Source organism: Podarcis muralis, chromosome 1, assembly GCF_964188315.1.
Source record: "Podarcis muralis chromosome 1, rPodMur119.hap1.1, whole genome shotgun sequence".
Lineage (NCBI taxonomy): Eukaryota > Metazoa > Chordata > Lepidosauria > Squamata > Lacertidae > Podarcis > Podarcis muralis.
In genome coordinates this window covers 82,807,334-82,831,543 of record NC_135655.1, presented here as the reverse complement: position 1 = coordinate 82,831,543, position 24,210 = coordinate 82,807,334, and the positions used below count along the sequence as shown (strand labels likewise).

At 48.4% G+C, this 24,210-nt stretch overlaps 1 protein-coding gene across 3 annotated transcripts in view; it reads right to left on the bottom strand.

Moving 5' to 3' along the window:
- The window catches only part of GRK2 (G protein-coupled receptor kinase 2), a 38,502-nt gene that overhangs the window by 10,328 nt on the left and 3,964 nt on the right, over positions 1–24,210 (bottom strand). For 2 of the 3 annotated variants that reach the window (XM_028739464.2, XM_028739474.2), the window contains exons 2-15: positions 18,475–18,551; positions 14,447–14,520; positions 13,285–13,386; positions 10,738–10,812; positions 10,301–10,362; positions 9,671–9,722; positions 8,914–9,005; positions 7,281–7,380; positions 6,277–6,355; positions 5,977–6,107; positions 4,802–4,896; positions 3,866–3,973; positions 3,492–3,558; positions 1,064–1,164 (exon numbers count right to left, since the gene is read on the bottom strand). In XM_028739464.2, the coding sequence (XP_028595297.1) occupies positions 1,064–1,164; positions 3,492–3,558; positions 3,866–3,973; positions 4,802–4,896; positions 5,977–6,107; positions 6,277–6,355; positions 7,281–7,380; positions 8,914–9,005; positions 9,671–9,722; positions 10,301–10,362; positions 10,738–10,812; positions 13,285–13,386; positions 14,447–14,520; positions 18,475–18,551 (1,215 nt within the window). The remainder of the gene's footprint in view (positions 1–1,063; positions 1,165–3,491; positions 3,559–3,865; positions 3,974–4,801; positions 4,897–5,976; positions 6,108–6,276; positions 6,356–7,280; positions 7,381–8,913; positions 9,006–9,670; positions 9,723–10,300; positions 10,363–10,737; positions 10,813–13,284; positions 13,387–14,446; positions 14,521–18,474; positions 18,552–24,210) is intronic. The other variant, XM_028739480.2, reaches the window with a different exon arrangement.

Below are 24,210 nucleotides of genomic sequence, written 5' to 3'. Positions count from 1 at the left end.
TCGTCGCAAGAGTTGAGAATAGCCTATTCTGGGGCAGGATTGTTTAATTTGCTCCATTATTATTTTATGAAAGGGTGAATCAGCAAGTACCTAGGCAGGGACTCCCATCCGCCATTCTCTCTACAACAGATATTGTATATGCAAGTGAGTAATAACGATTCATAGCTCTGAAAAGACCTGAAAAGTGTTGTGATAGAAAATTTTATGTTTTGAGAAAAATCAAAACTAGGCTAACAAAATCCAAAATAATGGAGAATAAAAGACAGCAGGGGGGAGAGACAGACTGCTGGGGTGCAGGGTAACATGAGGCGCACATTTTGCACACAGCAGCCAATTCAGTCCAAGATGGCTTCTCTGCAACCATTAAAAGCCATAAACTGGATTTTTTAAGCAAGCAAACTGTGTGATTCTTTGAATTCCAGATCCTATCTTAGGTCTTGCGCTGAACAGGGTACTACATGGAAAGCCCAGAGCCTTGCCGACGAAGGAATAACGTTGCCGGAGCATTCCTTAGCTCCCGCACTACATCCTCTGCTTCAAGGTCATCTAAATTTGAGTTATCAGATTGTGGCTTGAATCTGAACCTGAGGAACAGGGCAAGCAGGGAGCCTGGGAAAGCTAAGCTAACAGCAGGATGTTAAGCCTGTCCCATAAATACTTTTCAAAAATGGAAGGCACTTCTTGTCCCGTAGTGTGATATATATGTATTTTAAACCTGCCCTTGTTGTGGCAACCAGAGCACCTGGAAATAGCATGCTTGTCCATTACCGCAGGTTTTTTTTTTTCCAAACGAGAAGGGCTGAAGTATTCTTAGCTGAGTTCCAAACAACAAAACTCCACTCCACTGATAATTCTGAAAGCATTCTTTGTATAAGAAGGTTGGGCAACTTAATCCCCTCAGCCAACCAATGGCCTCCCAGATGCGCTTGGGCTACAGTTTCCCCTGACTGCTGACCAACCAGTCCAGCAACAACTGGAGGGCCACAGGAATCTCACTCCCCACCAACATCTCTGCCCTACAGCCCATCCAGGCGCTTCAGCTGTTCCCCCCCTGGAGACTCACCCGCGGCCCATACAACCCAGCCGACGGTTCACATCTCTCTGCAGCAGCCCCTCCAGCAGAGAGCGCAGCTCAGGTGAGAAGGAGTCTGGGAGCTCCACAGCCTGTGGGAACGTGAAAGGCAGAATTATTCTCATTATTAATTCTTACATTTGCACACCGCCCTACACCCGCAGGTCTCAGTCTCAGGTCTCAGATTACAACATAAAATCACAATATAAAAACACAATATACGTAGTGTTTACAAAAACAACCCCTTCCCCATCACATTTTAAAAGGGCACTGGGTGTTAATCATGGAAATGGGGATGGGAAGGATCTGGAGTAAGAAAGATCCTGCCAGGGTTTAAGAACTTGTGGCCCTCTGGATATTGCTGGACTCCAACTCCCATCAGCCTCAGCCAGCATGGCCTATGTTCAGGGATAATGGGAACTGCAGTCCAGCAACATTGGGAGGAGGTGCCACAGTTTCCTCATCCCTATTGTACAGGAAGAACGTCCTTTGGCATCTAGGGGCATCATTACCACTAATCTGTCCCCATGGCTCAAAGCTGTGCGGAACAATTGGGTCAGTTTATTTCATTCGTTATGAAAGAAGGGACAGGCCCTCCTATTCCTGGAGCCCACAGAGGAAAGACAACTTTCATCCAGTGGCAACGGAATCACACTCCTGGCAAGAGGTGTAGGAGAGAGAGGCAGTGGGCTAAAGGACTCCTTAGTTGTCATCAGAAGAAAAGGTGTTTTAATATCAAATGCCAACCCAGCTGTGAAACATTCTCTCTCTCTCTCTCTCTCTCTCTCTCTCTCTCTCTCTCTCTGTCTCATACACACACACACACACACACACACAGTGGCATAGCTAGCCGCTCGGGTGCCTGGTGTGGGGGCGTGTTCTGCAGCCGGGGGCGGGACAAGCATCTCCAATGCTTGGAACCTCTCCACCACCTCCCCCTCAGCTGTAGGGCGGCTGAGGGAAAGGCAGTAGGCAGAGGCAAGTCCCACGCTGCCGTTTCACGCGGCGCAGAACCTGCAGGCGCCTAAGCCACCACGTCACTCCTAAAAAGTTTCATGAGCCCATTTTTTTAAAAAACCCATTTTGTCACACACACACACACCCTGATGACACCCAGGGCGAACCGCACTCCCTGCGCCCCCTTCCTCCACCACTGCAAGCACGGATCTGAAAATAGCTATCTTAATTGCCCACCTATTTTAAGTTTGCCCACAAGCACAATTTCTCCACAACTTGCCTTGCACGATAAAAGTGGCTTGGCTATTGCAAACATCCAAAGCTGCCTCTTATGCACCTTAAACCCCATTCGGCTCCCTCCCATCTCACCATGAGGCCTCAAAAAGCCTGTCAAATAGTTAGGCAGCCGATGCATTGAAACCCGAGTCTGTCATGATGATCAGTATTGTCTCCCTCTTCCCCTCGCTGTCAGCATTACCCGGTTCTAGTGTGTGCAAAAAGGGCTGTGGGAGGGATCCTACACCCTCACGGAAATCTAGGGTGATACACATGAGCTCTGCTGGAAGAAGAATCGAAATCTGGGACTTTCTAGAAACAGCAGCTGCAGCAGCAGTCCTCAGAACCACCCATAAACTTTTGCTAAATGAAGAGGGAACCCCACCCCTGCCACACACTTTGTATAAGTCATGCCCTGAATTAACCTCAACAGCAAATAGTTGCAGCTACGCCACAGCTGTACACCAAAGGCATGGAGGAAGGGACTTTTCCCGACAGCCGCACCCCGGACTGGCACAAAGCATTTTTATGCCCAGCCCAGAAATTTCTAATGGCACGTTTGCCTGAGACTGCTTAGCAGCCTGACACCTTGGCAAGAGTTGTGCTGCTTGCCTTGCCAAACAGTAATGGTTGAGTTCAACCAAACTGCATCTGCTTACAGTCTCTGCACGTTCTCTAGGGAAGGGAATTTCTTTGTGATTTCTCTGTGCGGTGCTAAAAATAGAAGGTCCCCGATCTATTCATGTTCTTCAGGCAGTAGCATAACTTACAGTAATAGTGGGAAATTTAATTCTGCGTACCCATTTCCCTCCTTCCCTCACACAAATGTGCACACTGAGCCACCCAGCTAACCAAACAGAGAGTGCTGGAACTCACGGAAATGGACCCGGTCTGAAGTGTAGGGATATTTGACTTCGAGGGAGAATAATGGGGGTTCAGCACAGGAAAAACCTCATGTCAAAATGCTGAATCTATTTGGGAATATGTACTAAGTCCACATGAAACTGGCAAGTTGACATGCAGTATAGGTCAGCCAGGCTCTGCAAAGCGTGGCTATAACTCTGGTGGCTGGCAAAGGGAAGATCTGAAATTTCGGAGACCCGAGGGGCAAGAGGCGAACGATTCAGCACCTGGAAGCTTTGGGATCCAGGCTGATCCCTGACTGAGCTTGACAACATTTCCTTACCATAGTGAGCGTCATGCGGTCGATCTCATGCTTGTCTTTAGTCTTGTGTTGCCGAAAGGGGCTATGCCTGAGAAGAAGAACCAGGAGAGCATCAGAAGGAGACTCAGGCCTCACAGGCACCTCCTAACACTTTATTATTATTATTATTATTATTATTATTATTATTATTATTATTATTATTATTTAATTTCATTTGTATAGCGCCCAATACCTGTAGATCTCAGGGCGGTTTCCCCCCCAATTCTTGCCATTCCCATTGCAATCAATCCAACCCAGCACCCTCTGGATTCAACCACGGCTCCCTCTGCCAGCTAGGCCTCCTTCCCACCCCCATCCCTGCAAACTCTTCTCCACCTTGGCTCTCCCCCACTTACCCCCTCAGTAGTTTGAAGAGCATGCAGCCTAGAGAGAACCAGTCAGCACTGCTGTCATAGGCAACGCCCTTCTGCAGCACCTCTGGCGCCATGTACCCATGTGTGCCACTGCAGGGGTGGAGGGAAACAGAGAGTTACAAAAGACAGCACAGCACCTGTCAGGGGGGGGGGGCGGCTCAGCAGGGACAGGTCAATGGGTAAGGAATCCTTTTCGAAAAATAAACACACAGGAAAAATAAACACCCAGGCCAGTGGCAAATAGATCTATGTACACTTACGAAATACACACGTTCACGTGGGAGAAGCATGCGCTTATGAATCTGGGTACGCATGTGCTTGCAAATGGAGGCAGGTACTAATTCCTCCTTACAATGCCCCTTTAAACCACAGTTGTGGCCTGTAGGAATTGTCTCCCCACAAAATACGAATGGTTCCAAGCAGAAAAAGTTAGAGAGGGGCCATTTTCCTTGCAACACCGGCATCTCCCAAGAACAAGTGATCACATAAAGACATTCGCTCCTGTGCAAGCTGGGCATTGGGACTGAACTAGCTCGTTCTATCCCACACACCCCAGAATCAGAAAGCCCCTTTGCAGATGAATCCACTACCGGAATCTGAGGCCTGTAATCTGTAGGTTCCGGTTTTGTGGTCCATATTTTGGGTCGCCATTACTGGACAGAGGCCTTAGGGCAAATGTCCCAATGAGTGGATGTTGAACAAGTGATATTGTGATCCACAGATAATACAGGAATTAACACCTATAAAAAGCTAGAGGAAGCAACAGTGGAGGAACTTCCAGTAGCTCACCCTGCAGCTGAGGGAGAAGGGGAAAAGGTGTTCTGACATTTATCAAGACCCTTGGACGGGAGCAGTTTTAGGTCCAGATACAGAGAACAGAGCTGCTGGCCGAGGATTAGATTCCTGTCTGATACTCACACGCTGGCATGAGGCTTCTTCTTGGAGAAATCACAGGCGAGCCCCAGATCCGAGATGCGCACATGGCCAAACTCATCTAGCAAGATGTTGGCTGGCTGCAGGGGGAACAAGAGCAGCAATGAATGGCAGCTAGGGGGAAGAGAGGATTTGCTGGGGAAAGTAGGGGAGAGAATAAACCCTCCTCCTCCATCTTTTGGCCTGGGCCTCTGCAGCAGCACCATGATGAAACAGAGGGAGCAATTCCTGCAGCGGGTATGCTTAATTTTGAAGAGCGGCATAGTGAGGTCATGATACGGAAAAGACAAGCAACCTCGCAAGATCCCGCCCTGCAACGGTGATGAGTGGGTTGTCAAAAGTAGCTTTGATAACCCACAGTACCAAATCCCAAGGCATTTTGAGTGGGAGTGCACTTCCATCAAGGCAACAATCTCCTTCAGTAAAATAAAAAACACTTTCAAGCCTCACATTTTCTGAAATAGATGTTAGAACTTGAGATCCCGATATTCCCCAGTGAGGAATGCTGCCACCCTGAACGACTCATGGCACACAGCACAGCCCTGGCTTCTAAGGCGGAGGAGGAGGAAGCACGGCTCTGGGTAAGAGGCAGTTGCCATGAAGTCAGAGTGCACTAGAGAACTCTATTTTCAGTGGGTGCGGGTGCAACACCGAGGGACCCCACGCTGAAGGCAGAAATTGCCTCTCTTTGTGGAAAGAGAAGCCTATGGTGAGGTTTTTCTCTCTCCATTTTAAAACCAGGTTTTTAGACTTCTTTGAATTTTATTCTTTTAACCTGGTGTAGCTTGGCTTGCCATAGTTGTCAAAAGGTGGTGGTGGTGGTGGTGGGGGAGTTAAAATCCCAACCCACACAGCCATGAAGCTTGCTGGGTGACCTTGGGCCAGTCAGTCTCCCTCTCTCCCTCTCTCTCTCTCTCCTACCTCACAGGGTTGCTGCGAGGGTAAAATGGGGAGCGGGGGGGGGGGGGGGAGGAAGCATGTAAGCCCCCTAGAGCTCCTTGGAGGGAAGGCAGGGAATAAATGCTGCAATTAATTAATTAATTGTTTGACGACACTCATTGCCTCAAAAGGGCTGCATAGCCCTGGCAGGCGACATACAAACATCTAGATAAAGGATGTTGAACGATGCAGCATTCGGGGGGGGGGGGGCGTGTGCTCACCTTGAGGTCGCGATACACCACAAAGCGGTTGTGCATGTGTTCCAGCCCCAGGATGATCTCTGCTGCGTAGAAGCGCATCTCTGTCTCGGAGAAGACCCCATGCTGGGAGAGGTGGTAATGTAGGTCACCCCCTGCAGGAAACGGAGCAGACAGCCATGTGAGGCACACAACCTGAGTATCGGCAGAGGGGAGTAGTGGTGAGGCAGGGATGCCTCTGTGTGTGGATCCCTTCGAGAAGCATGTGAGGGGAGGGGAGGGGGAGAGGCAGAGGCTCTCTACAGGCTGGGTTCTGGCTCTCACCATTCATGAGGTCCAGGATGAAGCTGAGCTTGTCAGGTGTTTGGAAGGCATACGACATGCACACGATGAAGGGGCAATCCTGGCAGAGACACGAGGAACCAAGTCACAGCAGGGAAAAAAGAGAGGGGGGAAAATACATAAATGAATCACCAAGTCTGCATGCACATGTGCGTGAACGACTTCCCTCGCTCTACGTTCTGCTCACACCCGGAATCCACAGGCCTTCCTGAAAGCTCCACGTTTCCCTTCTGCGCTCTCAGAATCATGCCTCGCACATGCATGCTTCCTACCACAGTTCCCCTACACACAGGAGCACGCTTGCATCTGATAACCGTGGGGGAACTGATTGCTCAACAGGGCCCTCGGCCTCTTGCCTCACACGTCGCCACTGCCTCCTTCCCTCTGCCAGCTCTTCCATTAACCCCTCGCTCCCGCCCCCCATTTTCAGCCGTGGGTTTTGCACCGACTCCTACACAGCAGTCACGTCGCCTGTCGGCTCCTTTGCCCCACCTCCCCCACCCACGCAAACTTGTCACAAACCCCTATGGTGGTCTCCCGTCTTCCCCCATGCCCCTTGCGCACGGAGCCCCCGCCCTGCCCCTCTCTCTTCCCCTCCTGCCCTCCTCCTGCTGTTGCGCACATTGAACTGCCTCCCCTCCCCTTCTGTGCGCATAATTCGCTGCGCTGCCTACACACATCCCAGCCCTGCTGCTAGTTTACTGCAGGCATCACACTCCCAGCCACATGCTCAATGCCACCTCCAGCACACTTCATCACCGTCATCCCTCCCCCCTGCCTTTAATTACCAGTGTGTGCTTCAAAATACCTGCCATGTCTATACCGGCATTATCATAGCTTTGATTGCAAGCACAATACTGGAGCCCAAGCATTCGCATCTGCCCACTTGACAGATCTCTTTCCCCTCCCTGTTGGACTGGGCAGACTCCGGGTCTTGCCTACTCTCTGCCTCCCAACCCCCAACTGCTCAATGTAGCCAGACTCACCCCGGTGCTGACAAGCGAGAGCATGATGCGCTCGTTCAGGGCCAAGGTCTCCCCCTGCTTCATCTTAATGCGCTTCTTATCCAGACATTTCATGGCATACCTGCCAAAGGAGAAAGAAGAGGCTGCAACCCTGCGGTGTTGCTCTTGCCAGGTCTTGCTGCTTCCCAGGGAATCGCCCCTGCCGATATCCCTCCACGCAGAACAGCCTGTGCGCCTCCTTTGTGGAAACCTACCAAACTCATTCCACTTGGCACTTCCTTAATTACACCCATCACGACCCCCATCTGAGTCCTGAGTCACCTGCTATGACTAAACTCCCCCCAACACTTCTTTGGTTTCCCACAGAGGAGATTTGCCACAGATGTCCCTGGGATGTCTGCTAATGTTCACTGTGCTCCCCCTATATGAGAAGAGCCTTCCTTTGTGGGGGACAGGGGTGGGTAGAGTCTCCTGCACTTGGGGTATTGAAACAAAGGCTGAACTGCCAAGTATGCCAGTTAGTAGATTCTGCATTATAAGGTTCTTGGGTTGAGCTGGGGACCTTGATGAGATGTCCTCTTTTCAACACTAACATTTGATGGGCTGGATCCAGAACAAGACAGACAAGCCCAGTTCCCATTGGAATCAGTGGGACTTCGCCCAGGGCTTGTCCACACTTCCCTGCCTATAAAGCACAGGTCTGAGCAATTTTCCATTTGCCCGGGAAAACTTGGTTCTTTAGCGCTGAATTGGAGCAAACATTAATCCGCAGAAAACCTGATTCATCCAGGTTTTTTTGGCGTTTGCTCCAATTCAGAAATAAGATCAGGTTTTCCTGGGTGAAAGCAGTGGGATAAGCGAAGTCTGGATGAGCCCTAAGTCATGACTAATTTTTTCACATTTATGTCAATGGGGCTTCAATGCAATTGACTTACTCTGGATCTAGCCCTATGATTCTCTGAACCTGCCACCCCCTAAGCAATAAACACCTGGATTAAACCCGTCCTTATTGTATCTGACCCACTTTTTAATGATACCTGCTTCCCCTCTTGTTTGACTGGGTGCTAGTTTTGCTTTATGAATGCTGCTGCTGTTTTCATTATCTTGTTTTAAGATGACACTCAATGGCTTTGCTCCATTTTGCTGTTAGCTACCTCAAAACCTCAGTAAATAAAGAATAAAATCTGAGACAGAAAAGGCAGAAACTGTGTTTCCTAACATTTCATACGTGCATTGGAAGAATCTGAGTTTAGCACAGGCACCAATCTGGTACCCCAGAAAATAAAGTCAAGTTGGGGAAAGGCCCTTGGGAAGCTATGTTTGCATTTGAGGCTCAGACAGTGAGTAGAAGCCTACTTATGCTGGTTACAGGGAGCAGCAGGGCTGGCTGGGAGCTGAGATATCAGAGGGTACCATCCTGGTTCTCCAGGACCAACATGGCCATTACAAACCAAAAGAGAATGATGGATAATATCATTTATCATTTCCATGTGTAAATACTTCATATAGCTTCATAGCAATGATGTGGAGCAAAGCTAGGCTAAAAGACAGTGGCCAAAGGCCACATGGCAACCCCCTCTGTCTCCTTAACCAACCTTGGGCTCCCAGATAATTGTTGGAATACCAATTTGACAAGCCAAACTTGAAACGTTACATTTTGCCCGTGTCTGCTTTCCGGCAGCCGTAGACCTCGCCAAAGCCGCCACGCCCGATGATCCGGTGGACGCTGAAGTCATTCATGGTCAGCTGGGTCCCACAAGGCAGAGAGCATGAACAAACATGATGGGGGGGGGGGAGAGCAAGACCAAGAGTGTTAACATGTTGCTGGCAACACCTTTACCCTTTCAGGAGTCTGGGTCTACCCATCATAGAAAGGAATAGCCTTCCACAGGCACTCCTCTCACCCACAGTGACCTTTCCTCATATCCTGCTTTCAAATTATGATCCAATGTTATTTTGTGTCACATGTGGGTAGCACTAGGAAAGCTTTCCCCAGCCTGAGGTTCTCCAGATGGGGCTGTGCCGGCTGAGGCTGATGGGAATTGTACAGAGGATCCCATGTTAGGGGTAGTTGCTCTCGGATTATTGGGGAGCCAAAACTGGGCTTGCTTCTCAAGCTCTCATGAGGGACAAAAAACCCTCAAATTCTCCCATCTCATTTACCCAGTGAAGACGATCGTAATCCTGGTTTTCCCTGAAGCTACTAAATCGGTGAACTTCCTGAGGCAGGGATTAGTCCCCCACACACCACCAACCTCCCACCAACTACACGACCAGCAACTTTGCAAATCCTATACACTTTGCCATTCTGCAACAATGTGGCTGCAGGCAGGTCCATGCTTAGTGTCTTTTGACAGCTCTTTTTTTATCGCCGCAGCTCTCAGGAATGCCCTCCCTCCTCAGGCACTCACATGGATGTTGAGCTCCACATTCTTCCACTGGGAGAAGCGTGTGAACTTGTCACTAAAACAGAACAGACGGGAGAAGAAATGAGAGAAAGGACACACAGGCCCTGGAACACAAACCCTGGGTATCACCACTTTCAAAGGACCCCTCCTCAAATCCCTGTGCCAGAACTCTGCCAAGTCTAATAACACCTCCCCCCGTCCCCTTAACAGAGACTCCTATACCTCAGTATTATGGGAAGGAAGCACTGGGTGTAGGGAGGGGAAAGGGAAAATACAGGGAACATTCACATACATATAACTTCCATCCTGCCTTCAAGACAACCCTACGCAGGCTTAACTCAGAAGTGAGCCTTCTTTCCATCTACAGAACTCACTCCTGCTTTGCTTGATTCTAGGCATTTTTGCTCAGAAGGAAGTTCCATGGTGCTCTAAGGGGCTTACTTCCAAGAAAATCTGCAGACTTCAAAGGCACTGTCCCGTCTTGTTTCAAGCTTCACCATGCACAAGGGGGAAGGGGAATGGAATGGAGTGTATTGGAAAAGGTGTGGCTGGCCCCTTAAACAGGAGCATACCATGCTGCAACATGGTGCTGCAGGTTCTGCGTGTGGACAGCCTGTAGTCCTAAGCACTCACCTCTCAATGAACCTCTGGAAGATAGTCCCACGCAGACACTCGCAGATCTCCTCAATGTATGGCTGGCAGAAGAGTGGGCAGAGAGGAATGAATGCCGAAAACCTACCCATTAAAGCTTTCCACCCACTGGTCCCCGTTCTCATCTGCATGGCCCCTGCGGGACTCAGTGATGTGGAAATCCCCATAAGATTCTCAACAGCAAGTGCTGTAAGGAAATGGAGTCTGCATTTCTTTGGGTTTGGCAATGTTATAGGAAAAGAGGGCCCCCCCCCCCTGCTGTGGGGACACTTGTACAGGCTAAGAAGAAATTGGTTGCAATGGGCCAGAGTTCATGCTACATCAGCCCCTGTCTACCGATGCAAGTGCATCCAGTCTTGGGGCAAATGAGATTTGAGATTGGATGAGCCCAAGGGTCTAGTCAATGGGGAGGGATTTACCTGGAACAGGTCGGGTGGCACTTGCTTCTTGCTGAGGCGGCTCTGCACATATTCTGTGGCAGTCTTGGAGAAGGGCTGTGAGAGGACACAAGAAAAAGGCAATGAGTCTGGATTCATTGCTGTCCAAAGAGACATTCCATCAAGATATAGTGCCTGCCCGGGGCACAAAGCTTGGGCTGACTTCCAGCTCTAATGCTGAGACCACTGAAGAAGCCCAGTGACAAGGAAATCAACAGGACTGGGGCACAAAGCTTGGGGAAGGCTTACAAACTGGGTCAGGAATAGGGCTAGCAAATCTTGGACATGTTAAAGAGAGGCACTGGCTGCATTCACACAGCAGTTTACAGTGGTACCTTGATTTAAGAACAGCTTAGTTTATGAACGACTTGGGTTAAGACCGCTGCAAACCTGGAAGTAGGTGTTTTGGTTTGTGAACTTTGCCTTGGAATAAGAACATGTTTCGCTTCCTGCTAAGTGTGTTCCGTTTGTAAATTGAGTCCCCCGCTGCTATGGGAAAGCACGCCTTGGTTTAAGAATGCTTTGGTTTAAGAACGGACTTCCGGAACGGATTAAGTTCGTAAACCAAGATATCACTGTATTCCACTTTCCCAGCATTTCCCCAGCTAGCTGCTTCTAGAAATATAGCGGAATATAGCACAAGTCCGGCACTCATTTCCATGTTACTTGCTCGTTTACGTCACTTGAAGGCAGAAATACGATGCAGAAATAAAACAATTATGGAAACGTCAGGAAAACAGAATAAATTATCTCCTTTGTCCGATGCACAAGCCTGTTGCTCTTGGGCTTGGCAAACACTTTTCACCTATCAGGGTTTTAAAAAAATAAATAAATCCTGTTTTAACAACAAGAAGCAATTCAAACTACCAGTAAACACACAGACAAAGGTTCCCAAACTGCGGTCTGTAGACCACCATGGTCAGCAAGCTTTGAACAGGTAGTCCTAAGAATGGCGGGCGTGGCAGTTGTGAAAGGCGGGCTCAGCAGCTGCTCCATCCTTCTGAGGAACTGGTGGTCCAACCAAAAGTTGAGTGGGAAGGAGCTTAAGCGATGGGAGGAGAAGGCACTTGAAAGGAGTAGAGAGGATTAGCAGCATGAAAGACAAGAGTGAGAGGAAGAGGAAGCAGCAAAAAAAGAGAAAGAGACAGTCAAAACGTGGGAATGAAGGTGAGCAGGAAAATCCTGACGTGAGAGGGGGAGGAGGCAACTGAAACAGGGCAGCCGGAACCCCTGTCTGTACGCTGCCACAGCACTCAGCTGTGGATTTTTTTATTATTGTGTCAGATAAATTAATTAATAACTTGTTGCCATTCTTTCATGTCTTTATCTGACCATGTTAATGGAATGCTAGAGCAAAATACAAAGCAAGAAATAAAAGCAGCAATAAAAGTGCAATTAAAAAATCATACAGCATCTAGCATGACAGTTGCTACAATTGACAAAAAAAGCGTTGTGCCAGGACTCTCAGCGATTTTGAAGCCGTCTGTGGGAACCACTGACACGGTACAATTATGACTGTCGGCCATTCAGAATAAAATTGTTCCATTTATACGTTTTTTTAACTTTCTTGGTTTCCGAGCATCACTTAATGAAGGACATTTTCGTTCTCATTTTGAATCACTCCTCTTTGCAGTTTGACATGCGGCACTGGGGGCATCAGTGTTTGCCTGCTCTTCGCACAACTTGAAAAGTGTCAGGTTACCTCAAAAACTGTCAATAGTTGGCCCAGCACTTTACACCAATAAGTGTGACTCTGTGACTTCTTGGTTTCATCTCTCATCATGTCCCCCCGGGACTTCCTGAAGGCCTCCCTCCTGCTATGCTGCAAGGCTCACATGCACTGCCCCTACCTCCCACTAAACCCATTGTTCCCCAGCAACCTAGAATAATAGAATTATTGAGTTGGAAGAGACCCCCAAGGGCCATCTAGTCTGCCCACATTTTACCTCTGGCCCTGCCCACCAACTGGCATATGGCCCTTGGAAGGCTACCCACAAGGGAATGTGGCCCTTGGCCTGAAGTGTGATCTCCTTCCTCCCATATAAAACCATGTTTTGAAATTGGCTTGATATGCTAGCTTGTTCTGAAGCTGTTAATTATGGTCTCCTGGTTCCGATAAAACGGGAAACCACGGTTAATGGTGGAAGAATCCATGGTTTGTTTGCTGCCACTGTAATGGGAGAAGCAAAGGCGCTGGTACATTTCACAAGGTGGTGCCTTAAGCGGCTGCCTACAATTCATTAATGGGAAGGTCATCCCAGAACAGGAAAGAGCCATTTCCCATGCATGGTAGAGGGAAGTGAGGTCGTGAAAAGGAGATTAAGAGCTGGGGTGGGTAGTTCTAAAGGAGTTGTATGTGACATTTATTGAGACAGGGAGAGTACACAGCCTGCGAGACAATGGACAATGCTGAGGAATATTATCTTTTAAAGGATCTTGATCAATGGGATTGCAAAGCAAACATGATGCTTCTTGCCAAGGGGTTTTTTCAGACTCTCTCATGTGACAGCAAGCATTCGGGCCACTCACGTGAGAACAGGACAGCAGTTCCTTCATGATGTATGTGTCAAAGATCTGGCGGCTCTTAATAGCTCGATCCTCTTCGGAGTCCATCTTCTCATACTTTTTGATCTATGAAGAATGGGGCAAGGGGAGAGGTAACAAGGCTCAGCAACCTACCCACCGACTACAGACTCTGTAAGGCCCTTCAGAAGGCATAGACAGACACATGGTCGACGTGGACCATGTTTTGCACCCAAAGAACTCAAATAATGGCTGTGCTTGGAGAGAGCGCTTGCAGTCTCTTGTCGCCACCTTAATTATTTTCCACAGGGGCTGGGTGGCAGCTGACAAAATGTGCCATAGAATGCATATGCAAGGTCAAAGAGACAAAAGCTGAGCTTACACCTGAGCTGGGGAACCTGTAGCCCCCCCCCCCCCGAAGTTGCTGGACTACAACTCCCATTATCTGTGCCCATTGGCCATGCTGGCTGAGGCAGATAGGAGATGGAGCCCAACTAAATCTGGAGGGCACCCTGTGGGCGACCTCTGAGATACAGGGAGAGCAGTGCGCTGAAATCTCACAGCAAGCATTTTTTCTTTTCCTCCTTATTATTATTGTTCTCCTTTAAATCAAGTTTTATTTTAAATTATGAGAGGGCAAACGACATAAACCATACACATAAAAGGGATAATACTATAAGAAAGCATAAAGAAGAGCAAAACTTTCTGGGTCTTGCCTTCTCTAATAAAATATTTTGCCCATTTTTAAGCTTCTAAGTTCCCCAGATACCCACCGCACCCCATCCCACCCCTGGCAAAATGAAACTACCACACTCTGCCCCGAAGAGGCAACGCAGGGATTCCATGTATTTGTTTTCCAACCTGAATCAGGAGATGCAGTAGCCTTGCCTTCTGTCACCCCCCCCCCCGCTCCTTTCCCCCTGACCGCTTCCAGTCATGCTGCCGTGAACAAGAATTCAGATATGCTTTTTGAGAGGAGGGTCAAAAGGCCTGAAGGGGCCTCTGAACAGGTCTTTGAAAAGTCAACTCCTCAGCTCAAGACAAGTTTGGGAACCAATGTCAGAGGGGAGTCTGTGTGCCAGGCCAAGGAAGGAAACTGTGGTTTGACGGCACGGAAGGAAATACAGCATTTTCTCCCACCACCCTCAACGCACAATCAGGGCCTCACCTCTTCATAGAATTCCACCAGTGGTTTGGCTTCCTCCACCTGGTTTAGGCAGAAGTCTCGGAACAGCAGGAAACCTAAGAAAACACACAACTGTCAGCTGCAACGACCAGGTGTGCCCCTGCTTCCCTTTTTCAAAGCCAGCCAGTTGGTCCCACCTGAATTAGCACCCTTAGAAAGCCAGGGCCCTGCATTCCAACCCTGACTAATCAGCAATGGTGGGAAGAGAAATTCATTGTATATGTACACAGGTATATTGCTAGGGTAGGGAACCTCTCGCCCTCTGTATATTGTGGGACATAATTTCCATCAGACTAAGCCACCATGGCCAACGATCGGGAATGATGGGAGCTGTAGTCCAAAAGCATTCCCCAAATTTAGTACACTGACTCCAAATATAGAGGTTTCATTCTTCTATCATGGTCATTCTTCTATCATTCTTCTATCTTCTTTGAAAGATCTATGCAAATTTATCTAAGTTGGCTTTTAAAGTCATCTATACCAGTGCCCATTAATACCAAACCCTGTTTTTTATGGACAAGGGCTTTATGATTTTAACAGCAAACATAAGAGAAAGAAATCAACAAGTTTGAAGCTTTTAACATCATGCATCTTCATACCAAACAAATCTTCACCTGGTGATTTCTGCCCATTACACCACTGTCAGAGACAAAGAGTCTCTCCTTACACAAAACTAGCAGGTATAGTCATCCAATTTATTTTTTACAGAAAACTTCTAGAAAACAAGCTGGGGTTCTGATATTTCTAAGAAGGCACATCTCAATCTTTTCATCTTGCAAAAAAAAGAAAGCAAGCATAACCATTTCAGTTTCATAAGCTACGTTCAATATCCCTGGAAGCTGCAATATGCCCAGTAGGTTTATACAGGGAAGCTTCTCCCACCATTCCCAGGGCAATCCCATGCATGCCTACTCAGAAGTAAGCCCCACAAACTTCAAAAGGGTTCACATTCTTAATTTCTGCATGTCAGGCTGCTGTTAAATGCACAGGAGCAGGGTCACTTTTTTAAAAAAAGAAGAAAAATAACTGTTTTGCGCATGCTTGCCTTAAGTCACGTGGTCCCCCTGGGAAAACTAGTCATAACTCATGTCTGAGTTGTATGTTAAAGTCCCCAAACCAAAGGCACTTCCACCTAGGAACATGAAGGAGACCTACATGTCACTCATAATAAGCAACCGAGAAGAGCTTCCCTCTGGATGCATAACGGAAGCTACACGGAACTGTGCCTGTGTGCAAATTCCTTGCAAATTTTATACAGGGTGAAGCGGCCCCTTCAGTAACCTTCAATATATATTCAAAGCAGGCATGAGTCTCATCTGTACCAGATATAGCAGGGGGTGGATAACCTGTCTGCCTCTGAGTGTTCTTGACTACAAACTCCATGATCCCTGACCATTCGCCACCCTGGCTGGGGGGCTGATGGGAGCTGGGAGAGCAACAAAACCTGCAGAGACGCAGGCTCCCGCAGCTAACTGAAAAGGGGCAGTTGGAGGGTGGCAATCCCCACACCTGGAGAAGATTTCTCAAGCATACTGTGCACCAGTTTCCGTCTCAACTCTGCTCCCCCCCCCCCACACACAGTGGAGGGGCACACGGATCAAGATCCAAGTCAGCTTGTGGCTAAACGGCTCATTGGTGCTAAACCTGCTTCCCCGACCTACTTGTGCGCCATCCCCAGGTGAGAGGCAGAGGCAAGAGGCTGTGGGGAAGGCAGCAGGGGAGCCAGGAGCGGAGGGAGAGCCAGGAGGGGTGGGAGCAGAGAGGGGATGAAAGCGGGAGATATTATGAGGAAACCACAAGTGGCTGTGGGTGTGGGAGGAAGCAAGAGTGTTTCCTGTTGGGGCGGGGTGTAGTAACTGAAAAGGAGAAACAGCCTTGCAAGCAGATGCCTCCGGGGCTCAGTATGGACAACAACAGCCCAGCATCACCCAGCCTGTCCTAAGCCAGCAGTCACACAGCCCTTCCTAACCTGTGCTCTCCTCCTAATTTATCCAGATGTACCTCATCAGTGCCTCTAGAGCAGTGGTTCCCAATTAGGGGTCCGCGGCCCCATCCCTTGCCTCCCCACCTCAACTATTTTTTTTGTCATTTTTGCATGGTAGTATCACAAATTTTATAGTCTGTTTTTTAAAATTATACCTAAAGTCCTTTGCTTATGAGGGGCTACAACACATTTTGTTCAAAAAATTGCTTTGCAGAGGTAACTACCATGGAGTCATCAAAATTGTCAAAAGTAAGGGGTTCGTGGCTTGGCTTTTGAAAAACAGGGGGTCCTCCGTAATTAGCTAATTGGGAACCAGTGCTCTAGAATATTCTGTTTTGTTTTGGGGTTTTTTAAAAGGAGTAAGTGGCAGGGTGTGGAATTTTATTTTCCTTCTTCCTGGCAGGCTTCTGTGTCTTCAGCAAGATGACAGGCAGAAATTCAGCAGCGAAAGTGTGTTGTTGTCCCCTCTCCCCACCAGCCTGTACATTTCAATCTATGAGGGAGAAAAAGCTACATGAGCTGCATTTTGTACTTCTCACACAGCTGCTAACAGCGCAGGAGCCTTGCCAGAAAAAGCTGACACTCTTACTTTCTAAAAGGCTTCTTGAAGAGCTGCATGGAAGGGGAATTCCACCAGGTCCAGATTCTCTGCTGGAGTGATTAAACTTCTTCATTCAGACACTCAAGAGAGGCATTGTCAAGGGTGGGGGCAGCAGGGCCTGTGAGGGGTGGCCTAGCGATATACTGTGGCCTAGGAAGAAGCCTGAGGGCCATAAAGATGGGCCTACAGGGCCACATCGCAAGGTCTGCAGCTCCACCCCCTTCCTGGAGGCAGAAGTTCTCACATGTGAGCCAGTCCAGAAGCTTTGAACCATCTTCTCTTCCAATATCCCTCAAGTGAAGCAATTGTCCTGCAAACAACTAATGGAAGCTGGAACGGGGAACCGTCGCAGGCCGCACAAGAGGAAGCAGAATTTCCTCATCGACCTCAGCAATACCCCCTTCCCCAATTCATTTGTACAGATCTCAGCTCAGCTGCTCACGGATCTCAGCTCAGACTTGAGAACAAGGCGAGGGAGGGGGGAAGAGACAGTAGATTACAATCTACTGGGAGATCTCTGGGTGACCTGCAGTAGATCCTCAGGGGTTCTGACTCCCAATTCTTGAGCAACTAGCAAGAACAAAATGACCCGCCCACCCCCCAAAATCAAAATTAGGCTACTGAAATGAAGAAAGCTAACTGAGACTGGACATTTGCCCAAAATGGCGCTGAAAACAAATTCCTGGGCTCCAAATGTGCTCTGTGGCACCCTTTGTTCATTAATTCTAACTCTGGGTCTCTTGCACCTGGCCTGGGTTGGTCAATCTTGGAAGTTCTGGTAAAAGGCGAAAGTGGATTGGCCAAAGTCTGCCCACCCCTGCTCTACAGCACCAGCCTGGGATGCAGAGTTGACCAGACCCAAGGCAGGACAGGGACTTATTATCTTTGGATAATTTGGACAAGATAATTTGAGCTGGCACAGCTTCCGCCGCCCTTGCAGAGCTATGCGCTTTCCAAAAAAACCCCTCATTAATAGATACAGGATCACTGGCTTTCTTTGCATTTGGCCGCCCTAGAGAAGGAGAAGACTTGTTAACTCCTGATCTGAATGAAGAAGGTGGGCGACTGGCCTTTCCAAGGGCTGGACGGTCAGGACAAATTCAGGGGCCAAGCGTTCCCCAACTCCAGCGAAGGAGCAAGTGACAAAAGAAGTTGCACCTGCAGCACCGGCCCCTGCAGCCAAAACACAGCAGCACTTTTCAGGCCAGAAGCTGGATTCCTAAGGGGAAGGAGGAGACTGAGTATGCAGCAAGCAGCTTCCATCACAACTCCGCAGATATCCAATCCCACCACAGCCTTTTTAAAAAGGAGTTCCTCCTTCTGCCCCCCTATTTCTTCTCACTGGCGTTGACTCCTGGCTAACCGGAGCACAGGCAAGCTGGTCTTGCCTGAACTCATGACCCCTGCAGAGGCTCTGCTACTCACCAATCTTCTGAGAAAATATCTTGTCAAAGGTCACCTCACCCCGGTCTTCCAAGTATTTCTGCATAACACTGCGGATACTGCCAAGAGAAAAGGCACGTGAGGGAAGTTAACAGGGGTGAAGCTTCTCAGCTCGGCCTATTCCCTCAAAGCAGGGGGTGGGGAGATTGTGACCCTCCATATGCTGCTGGACTCCAGTTCCCATCATCCTTGACCGCTGGCTACGCTGTCTGGGCCTGATAGGAGTCCAACCACATGTGGAGGGACAAAGGTTTGCCGTCCCTGCTCCGAAAACAACAACAAGGGCAGGATCCAGCTAAGCTGTTGCATGTGCAGAATGAGGTCCACTCCTGCAGCAGGACTTCCCCCTCCTCTCTTCCTGCTGTGCCCCCTAAATCTGCTCTAGAGGGTCGGAGGAGGAACCAAGAACATGTTTAGAAAGTGGGGTGTGTGTCTGGAGAGGGGGTAAAGTCTTATTATATGAGCAGTTTTGTAGTACCTTAAAGGATAGCAAATGTAGTATTTAAGGTGCTACAATACCCTTTGTTGGTTTTGCTGCAACCCCCCCCCCCCATTATTATCACAGGAAGCCTGCAGATAAAAGACACTTATCTCAAGAGAATTTGGGTCAGTAAGGATCCAGCACTGGATAGCCGACATTTCATTCATGAATTAAGACCAACCAGCTGTTTAAAGGAGACTGTGTTTTTATCTGGGGCTAAGTGGAGCCAGGTACAGGAAGATTACAAAGGCAGCCAGTCATTCTAGCAGGTGAACGAACAGAGGTCTGTTTCTTGTCTTAAAGAAGAGCTGGTGCTCTTAGAATGGCATCTGCATCTGGGCAATTTGGAAGAGAAGCCAATTTAAAAGTCTAAACAGAAAATGAAGGTTCATCAAAAAGCGGGAGGGACAGGAGGACGGTGGTCTGAGTGTGGACGGACAGGCTCCTAGCTAGAGAAGCAGCGGAAATAATACATTGGATCTTGGAAGCACTGTTCTGAATACATTCTGGTTTTTTAGTCGCTGTGTTTGTTTTGTCCTCCTGGGTGGTTAATTTTAAAAAGTGACCAAGAAAGACACACACACACACACACACACACACAGAGAGAGAGAGAGAGAGAGAGAGAGAGAGAGAGAGAGAGAATGCCAGGCAAATAATTAGGAAAGAGCACCTTTTGGGTTGAAAATGAACCTGAAATTCCAAGGTCCCAAAGTACAATGACTAATCTCAAAGATGAGTTGGCAAGACCTGGTAGCTGGCAGCCTGGAAAATGCTATAGACGGTCTGGCCATGAGACAGGGGTTCATGCTGGGTTAATGTATTACAAAGAACTGGAACTCTCTTTCGGAGTCGTGTGCCATCTTTCAGAGCTGGGCTGTGACCTGGCTTCTCCTGTGGATATTTAGCTGGTTAAGCAGCACACATAGCCCTTCTATGGAGAAGATTTTAATTGACTCAGCGTAAGCAGCCAAGAGGAAGCTCCTGAGTATGAGGGCCATTGCAGGGTAAGGGCAACAGTCTCCCTCTGGGCCAGAATTCTGTTGTCACAGTGGCCAGCCAGAGGCCAGCAGGAAAACCTCAAAAAGGTCCTGGGCACAAGAGCATTCTTTCCACGTGGGATTCCAAGCACACTGCCTCTGACAACGGAGGCAGAAATCCTAATCCTAAATGCATTTATTTGGAAATGCCACCGAATCACTTTCAACCATTTTCTCCTGACCATGTTCACCTGGAAGGAAGAAGCCCCATTGACTTCAAGGGGGTTTGCTCCCCAGAAAGCATGCTTCAGTTTGCAGCACGGGTACCTTTCGAGATGGAAGCTTGTGTAAGAAGTACTTGTCAGATGATGGAAGACGCAGATTACCGTATCACTTGACAAGTGTACTGAGTCAGCATTCCCAACACCCACAATCCACATACTGACTGTACAGATCCTCACTGCAGGTTGGAATGAATGAGAAGCAGTGCGGGTGGCACAATAATGGTGAAAATGCTGTGACTGTGGCACCAACATTCTGTGATAGTTTGCACCACTTGCATGAGATACTTGGTAAGTCAGACAGGACCAATTAATGCAGTGTTTCTCAAACTTGGGTCCTCAGCTGCTGTTGGACTACAACTTCCATCATCCTTAGCTAGCAGGACAAGTGGTCAGGGATGATGGGAGCTGTAGTCCAATAATGGCTGAGGTCCCAAGTCTGAGAAACACTGAATCGGTCAATTGGTAAAGCTTTCCTTAGACTAGCATTCCTCAACCTGCTGCCCTCCTGGTGATGCTGGACTTGCAAACTCCCATCATCCTCAGCCAGCATGGCCAAGGGACAGAGATGATGGGAGTTTGGACCTCAGGGTCTGAAGGGTCACAGGTCCCCCACCCCTTTCTTATGAAAAAGTAACTTTGGGAAGAAGAGAAGGTTTAGAGAACTGGAATCACGCCTTAACCCTTTTCCTGTCCACTGTTTTTCCACAGAAACCTGCCCCCCACTACCCCCACTTTGGTACAGAAAGCATTATGCAGCCCTTCCACTTTGTATAGGCTGCGGAAGGCTATCTTGGACTATTCCATTTCAGGTTGCAGGTGAGAGGGTGGGGGTGGGTGACATTTTGAATGCTCCCAGATGGGAATGAAAAACTCCTCAGAGAATACCGAGCCCAATAAGACTGAATCCTTTCGCCATGACATGCACACTGCTTTTCTAGTTTTACGTGTGGAACATTATTCAGACACGCAACTCACTCCTGGCCCGCCTGGAAGTGTTACCGTCTGCAGTGCAGGGGGGGGGAGAGGAGAGAGAACGGGGGGTGAGGGTGACATTGCTTGAGTGTGCTGACTGAATAAACAGCCCTTCATCTGGGTACCTTTTAAATATCTGAATGGAGGACAAAGAGATCAGGATGCTTAGCCTAGAGAGGCCACTGCATCCTCCCTGAATGGCAATGGAAAGGTGCCCAATGTGGTCTGCAGCAGGAGCAACCATAGTTGCTGCTGTTGCAGTCCATGGATTAAATGGGGTGCTGGGCTGTCTCTGAATGGGGCTTCTGGGGATTAGTAGTATTATAGGAGCTATGGGAGCTTAATGTAAGGGGTGCCTCTGAAGGGGAGAGTGTGATCGGGCTGAAGAGACACTTTCCCATTGTGGAGGGCAGATTTTTTTTCTTGGATTCTGCGCAGTAAATATCAGGGTGCTGAGAAACAAGACCTACTTCAATCATTTAGACTGAATGTGTCTTTCCCCCACCCCCCAGAAACTCCTGCTCCTGAAACTAGTGAGCCATGGGGGATGGGGGGCAGGGGAGAGAGCCCCATGCCTGAGACAGACACGTCTTGGAAGGATGATGGATGGCTGTGTTTTCTGGTGCCTGCTGCTGTTATGGGCCTGGGATAATGTGTCTCAAGCATCTCCATAACAACCATCTCCAGGGGGCAGGTCCAGTTGAATGATAGCATTAATATCATTACATAAAATGCCTTGTGCAGAAAAGGAATTCACACTCATTATCTGGTTATTCTCACAGTGTCCTGGTAAGGTAGGCAAGTCATTCCTTTTATAGCAGCAGCTAAGCGGAGACTTGAACTTGGGACTCATAGCATCAAACCAAGTAGCCCAACGTCATCCCCTCTGGAAGTTGCCTGACTCCAACTCCCACCAGCCCCAGCCAGCATGGCCACAAATGATGGGACTTATAGCCTTATCATAATCTGGAGGGCTACCTTTGCTCTATGGAAAAGCAGCACAGCTATATAGGCCAGGCTTCTAAAAAGCAACTAGCATGGTCACTTGTGGCAAACAAGCATCTGTTCTAGGCAACCAGGAAAGGAAGGTTAAAAAAAAAAAAAAAAGGTTTAAGCCACAAGCCTGTATGTGCATATCAGTCTGCAGAGGGGGGGGTTGGGGGAACAATCCTGAGCTTGTAAATTTTGTGTTGTTTACAAGACCAATTCCAAAAATTCAGTCACTGAAGTTAACCTCGGTCAGATAAGGTCTGAGAGAACTGGTCCTAGTGCCCTCTTTTTCCTGCCTCAGTTTTCCCCCTTAGGAAAAAAAGAGAGCATTAGTTAACAACCAGGAAGGCCTATGGAGAATGTCAGCTCCCTCGAGTTCCTCTTGCACAGAGACTTAATGAGAGGCAGTTAGTACTATAAATAATCAGCCAGCTGTTGACAATGCTCTTGTTCGCTTAAAGGCCATTGGGGAGGAAGTGGGAAGTTGCCTGCTAGTATCCCTGGGCATCTGAGCTGGTTTATTATTATTTTTTTTCTTTATGCTCTTGTAGATTGTCAGGCTAGAGAGAGCCTGACTTCAGGGAACACTGACTGGCTTCATATCCAAGCACAGAAAAAGGAAATGAATGCACAGAAAAAAACAGTTTGGTTCCCTTAACAGGAAAAACAACACTGTAGTGCAGCAACCAGCAAAGGAGAAACTTCCTCCCCACCCCCCTTTTTTATTCCCCTGCCCTTTTACCAAAGTTTAATTCTCCCCTCTCACAAATGTCACAACCACCTTGGCTCCGACACATTCCTAGTTCCGCTATAAAACCTGCACAAAAAGGCAGAGCTTGCAGTGGGTGCCGTGGCGGGTCAGCAGGACGCAGGTCACCCTGATTCTCCTATGTGCTGCAGTTTCTTACTTTGCAGCAGACCCAAATAGCCTATTGCGACCAAAGGTGACGTCATTTCCTGGCAGACAAACCAGAGAGACAGCTCTTCTTTGAAGCTGGGCCTTGACTTTGGCAGGAGGAGGGACATGAGAGGCTGCAGGAGGTTGCTCGGGCAGGAAATTTAGTGTGTTGAAGCCTATCGGAGAAAACCGATTGGAGTGATTTAAAGTCAGGGTGCTCCATAATAGGGGTTGTGGGAGGCCTCCTTTCCCTGTCCCACAATTCTGCTCTGCATGATATGGAAGAAGAATGGGGGGACCTGTGGTCCTCCAGATGTGGATGGAGTACAACTGTCAACACCCCAGGCCATTGGCCATGCCGACTAGGGCCAATGGGAGTCCAACGATGTGTGGAGAGTGACAGATTAGCGACCCCTGAGCAACCTCAGCTCAACTCTCCACTTTGGCATGAAGTTCAAAGAGTGGCGGTGGTTAGTCAAACACACACACAACCTAAACCATCCCGCATACAATGTGTGTGCCCCTCAGCTCCTTTGGAGAGAAGTATGACGCAATGTAATCAACAAAACCTTAGACATCTTATTCCCCCAAGATCTTGAATGGGCAGCAGTTCCGAGTTTCATTACCTCCACTCCCTCTTGGAATGTCTGTGTAGAATCTATAAAAGACATTCCAGGAGGGAGCAGACAGAGTCCTCCAGATCTTCAGGATCACGTCTCCTGTACCCTGCACAGTGAGCTTGGTTGGTGGGAAGCAGAGACTCAAATCTCGTCGGATAGCTCTCTGGGCAAGTCGCTGTATCTCACATTTAATCTACCTTCAAAGGGTGGTTGTGAAGATGAAATGCTGCCTCTGAACTACGTACAGGACAGGTAAGACACAAATTGCTGGACTTCAGGCATGTGACTCAGACTTTCTTATTTCAGCAAGCACTTTAAGGTAGGGTTTGGATTTAGGTTTGGTTTTATGGTGATTTTTTTTTACTGTTTTATTCTCTGTATGGTTTATTTTTATGCACGCCTCCTAGAAATGCTAATGATGAAGTGGCATATAAATGCCATAAATTAATGTAACAGATGTAATAGAATGCTCCTGCTTTTGCAGTAATGAACGAGG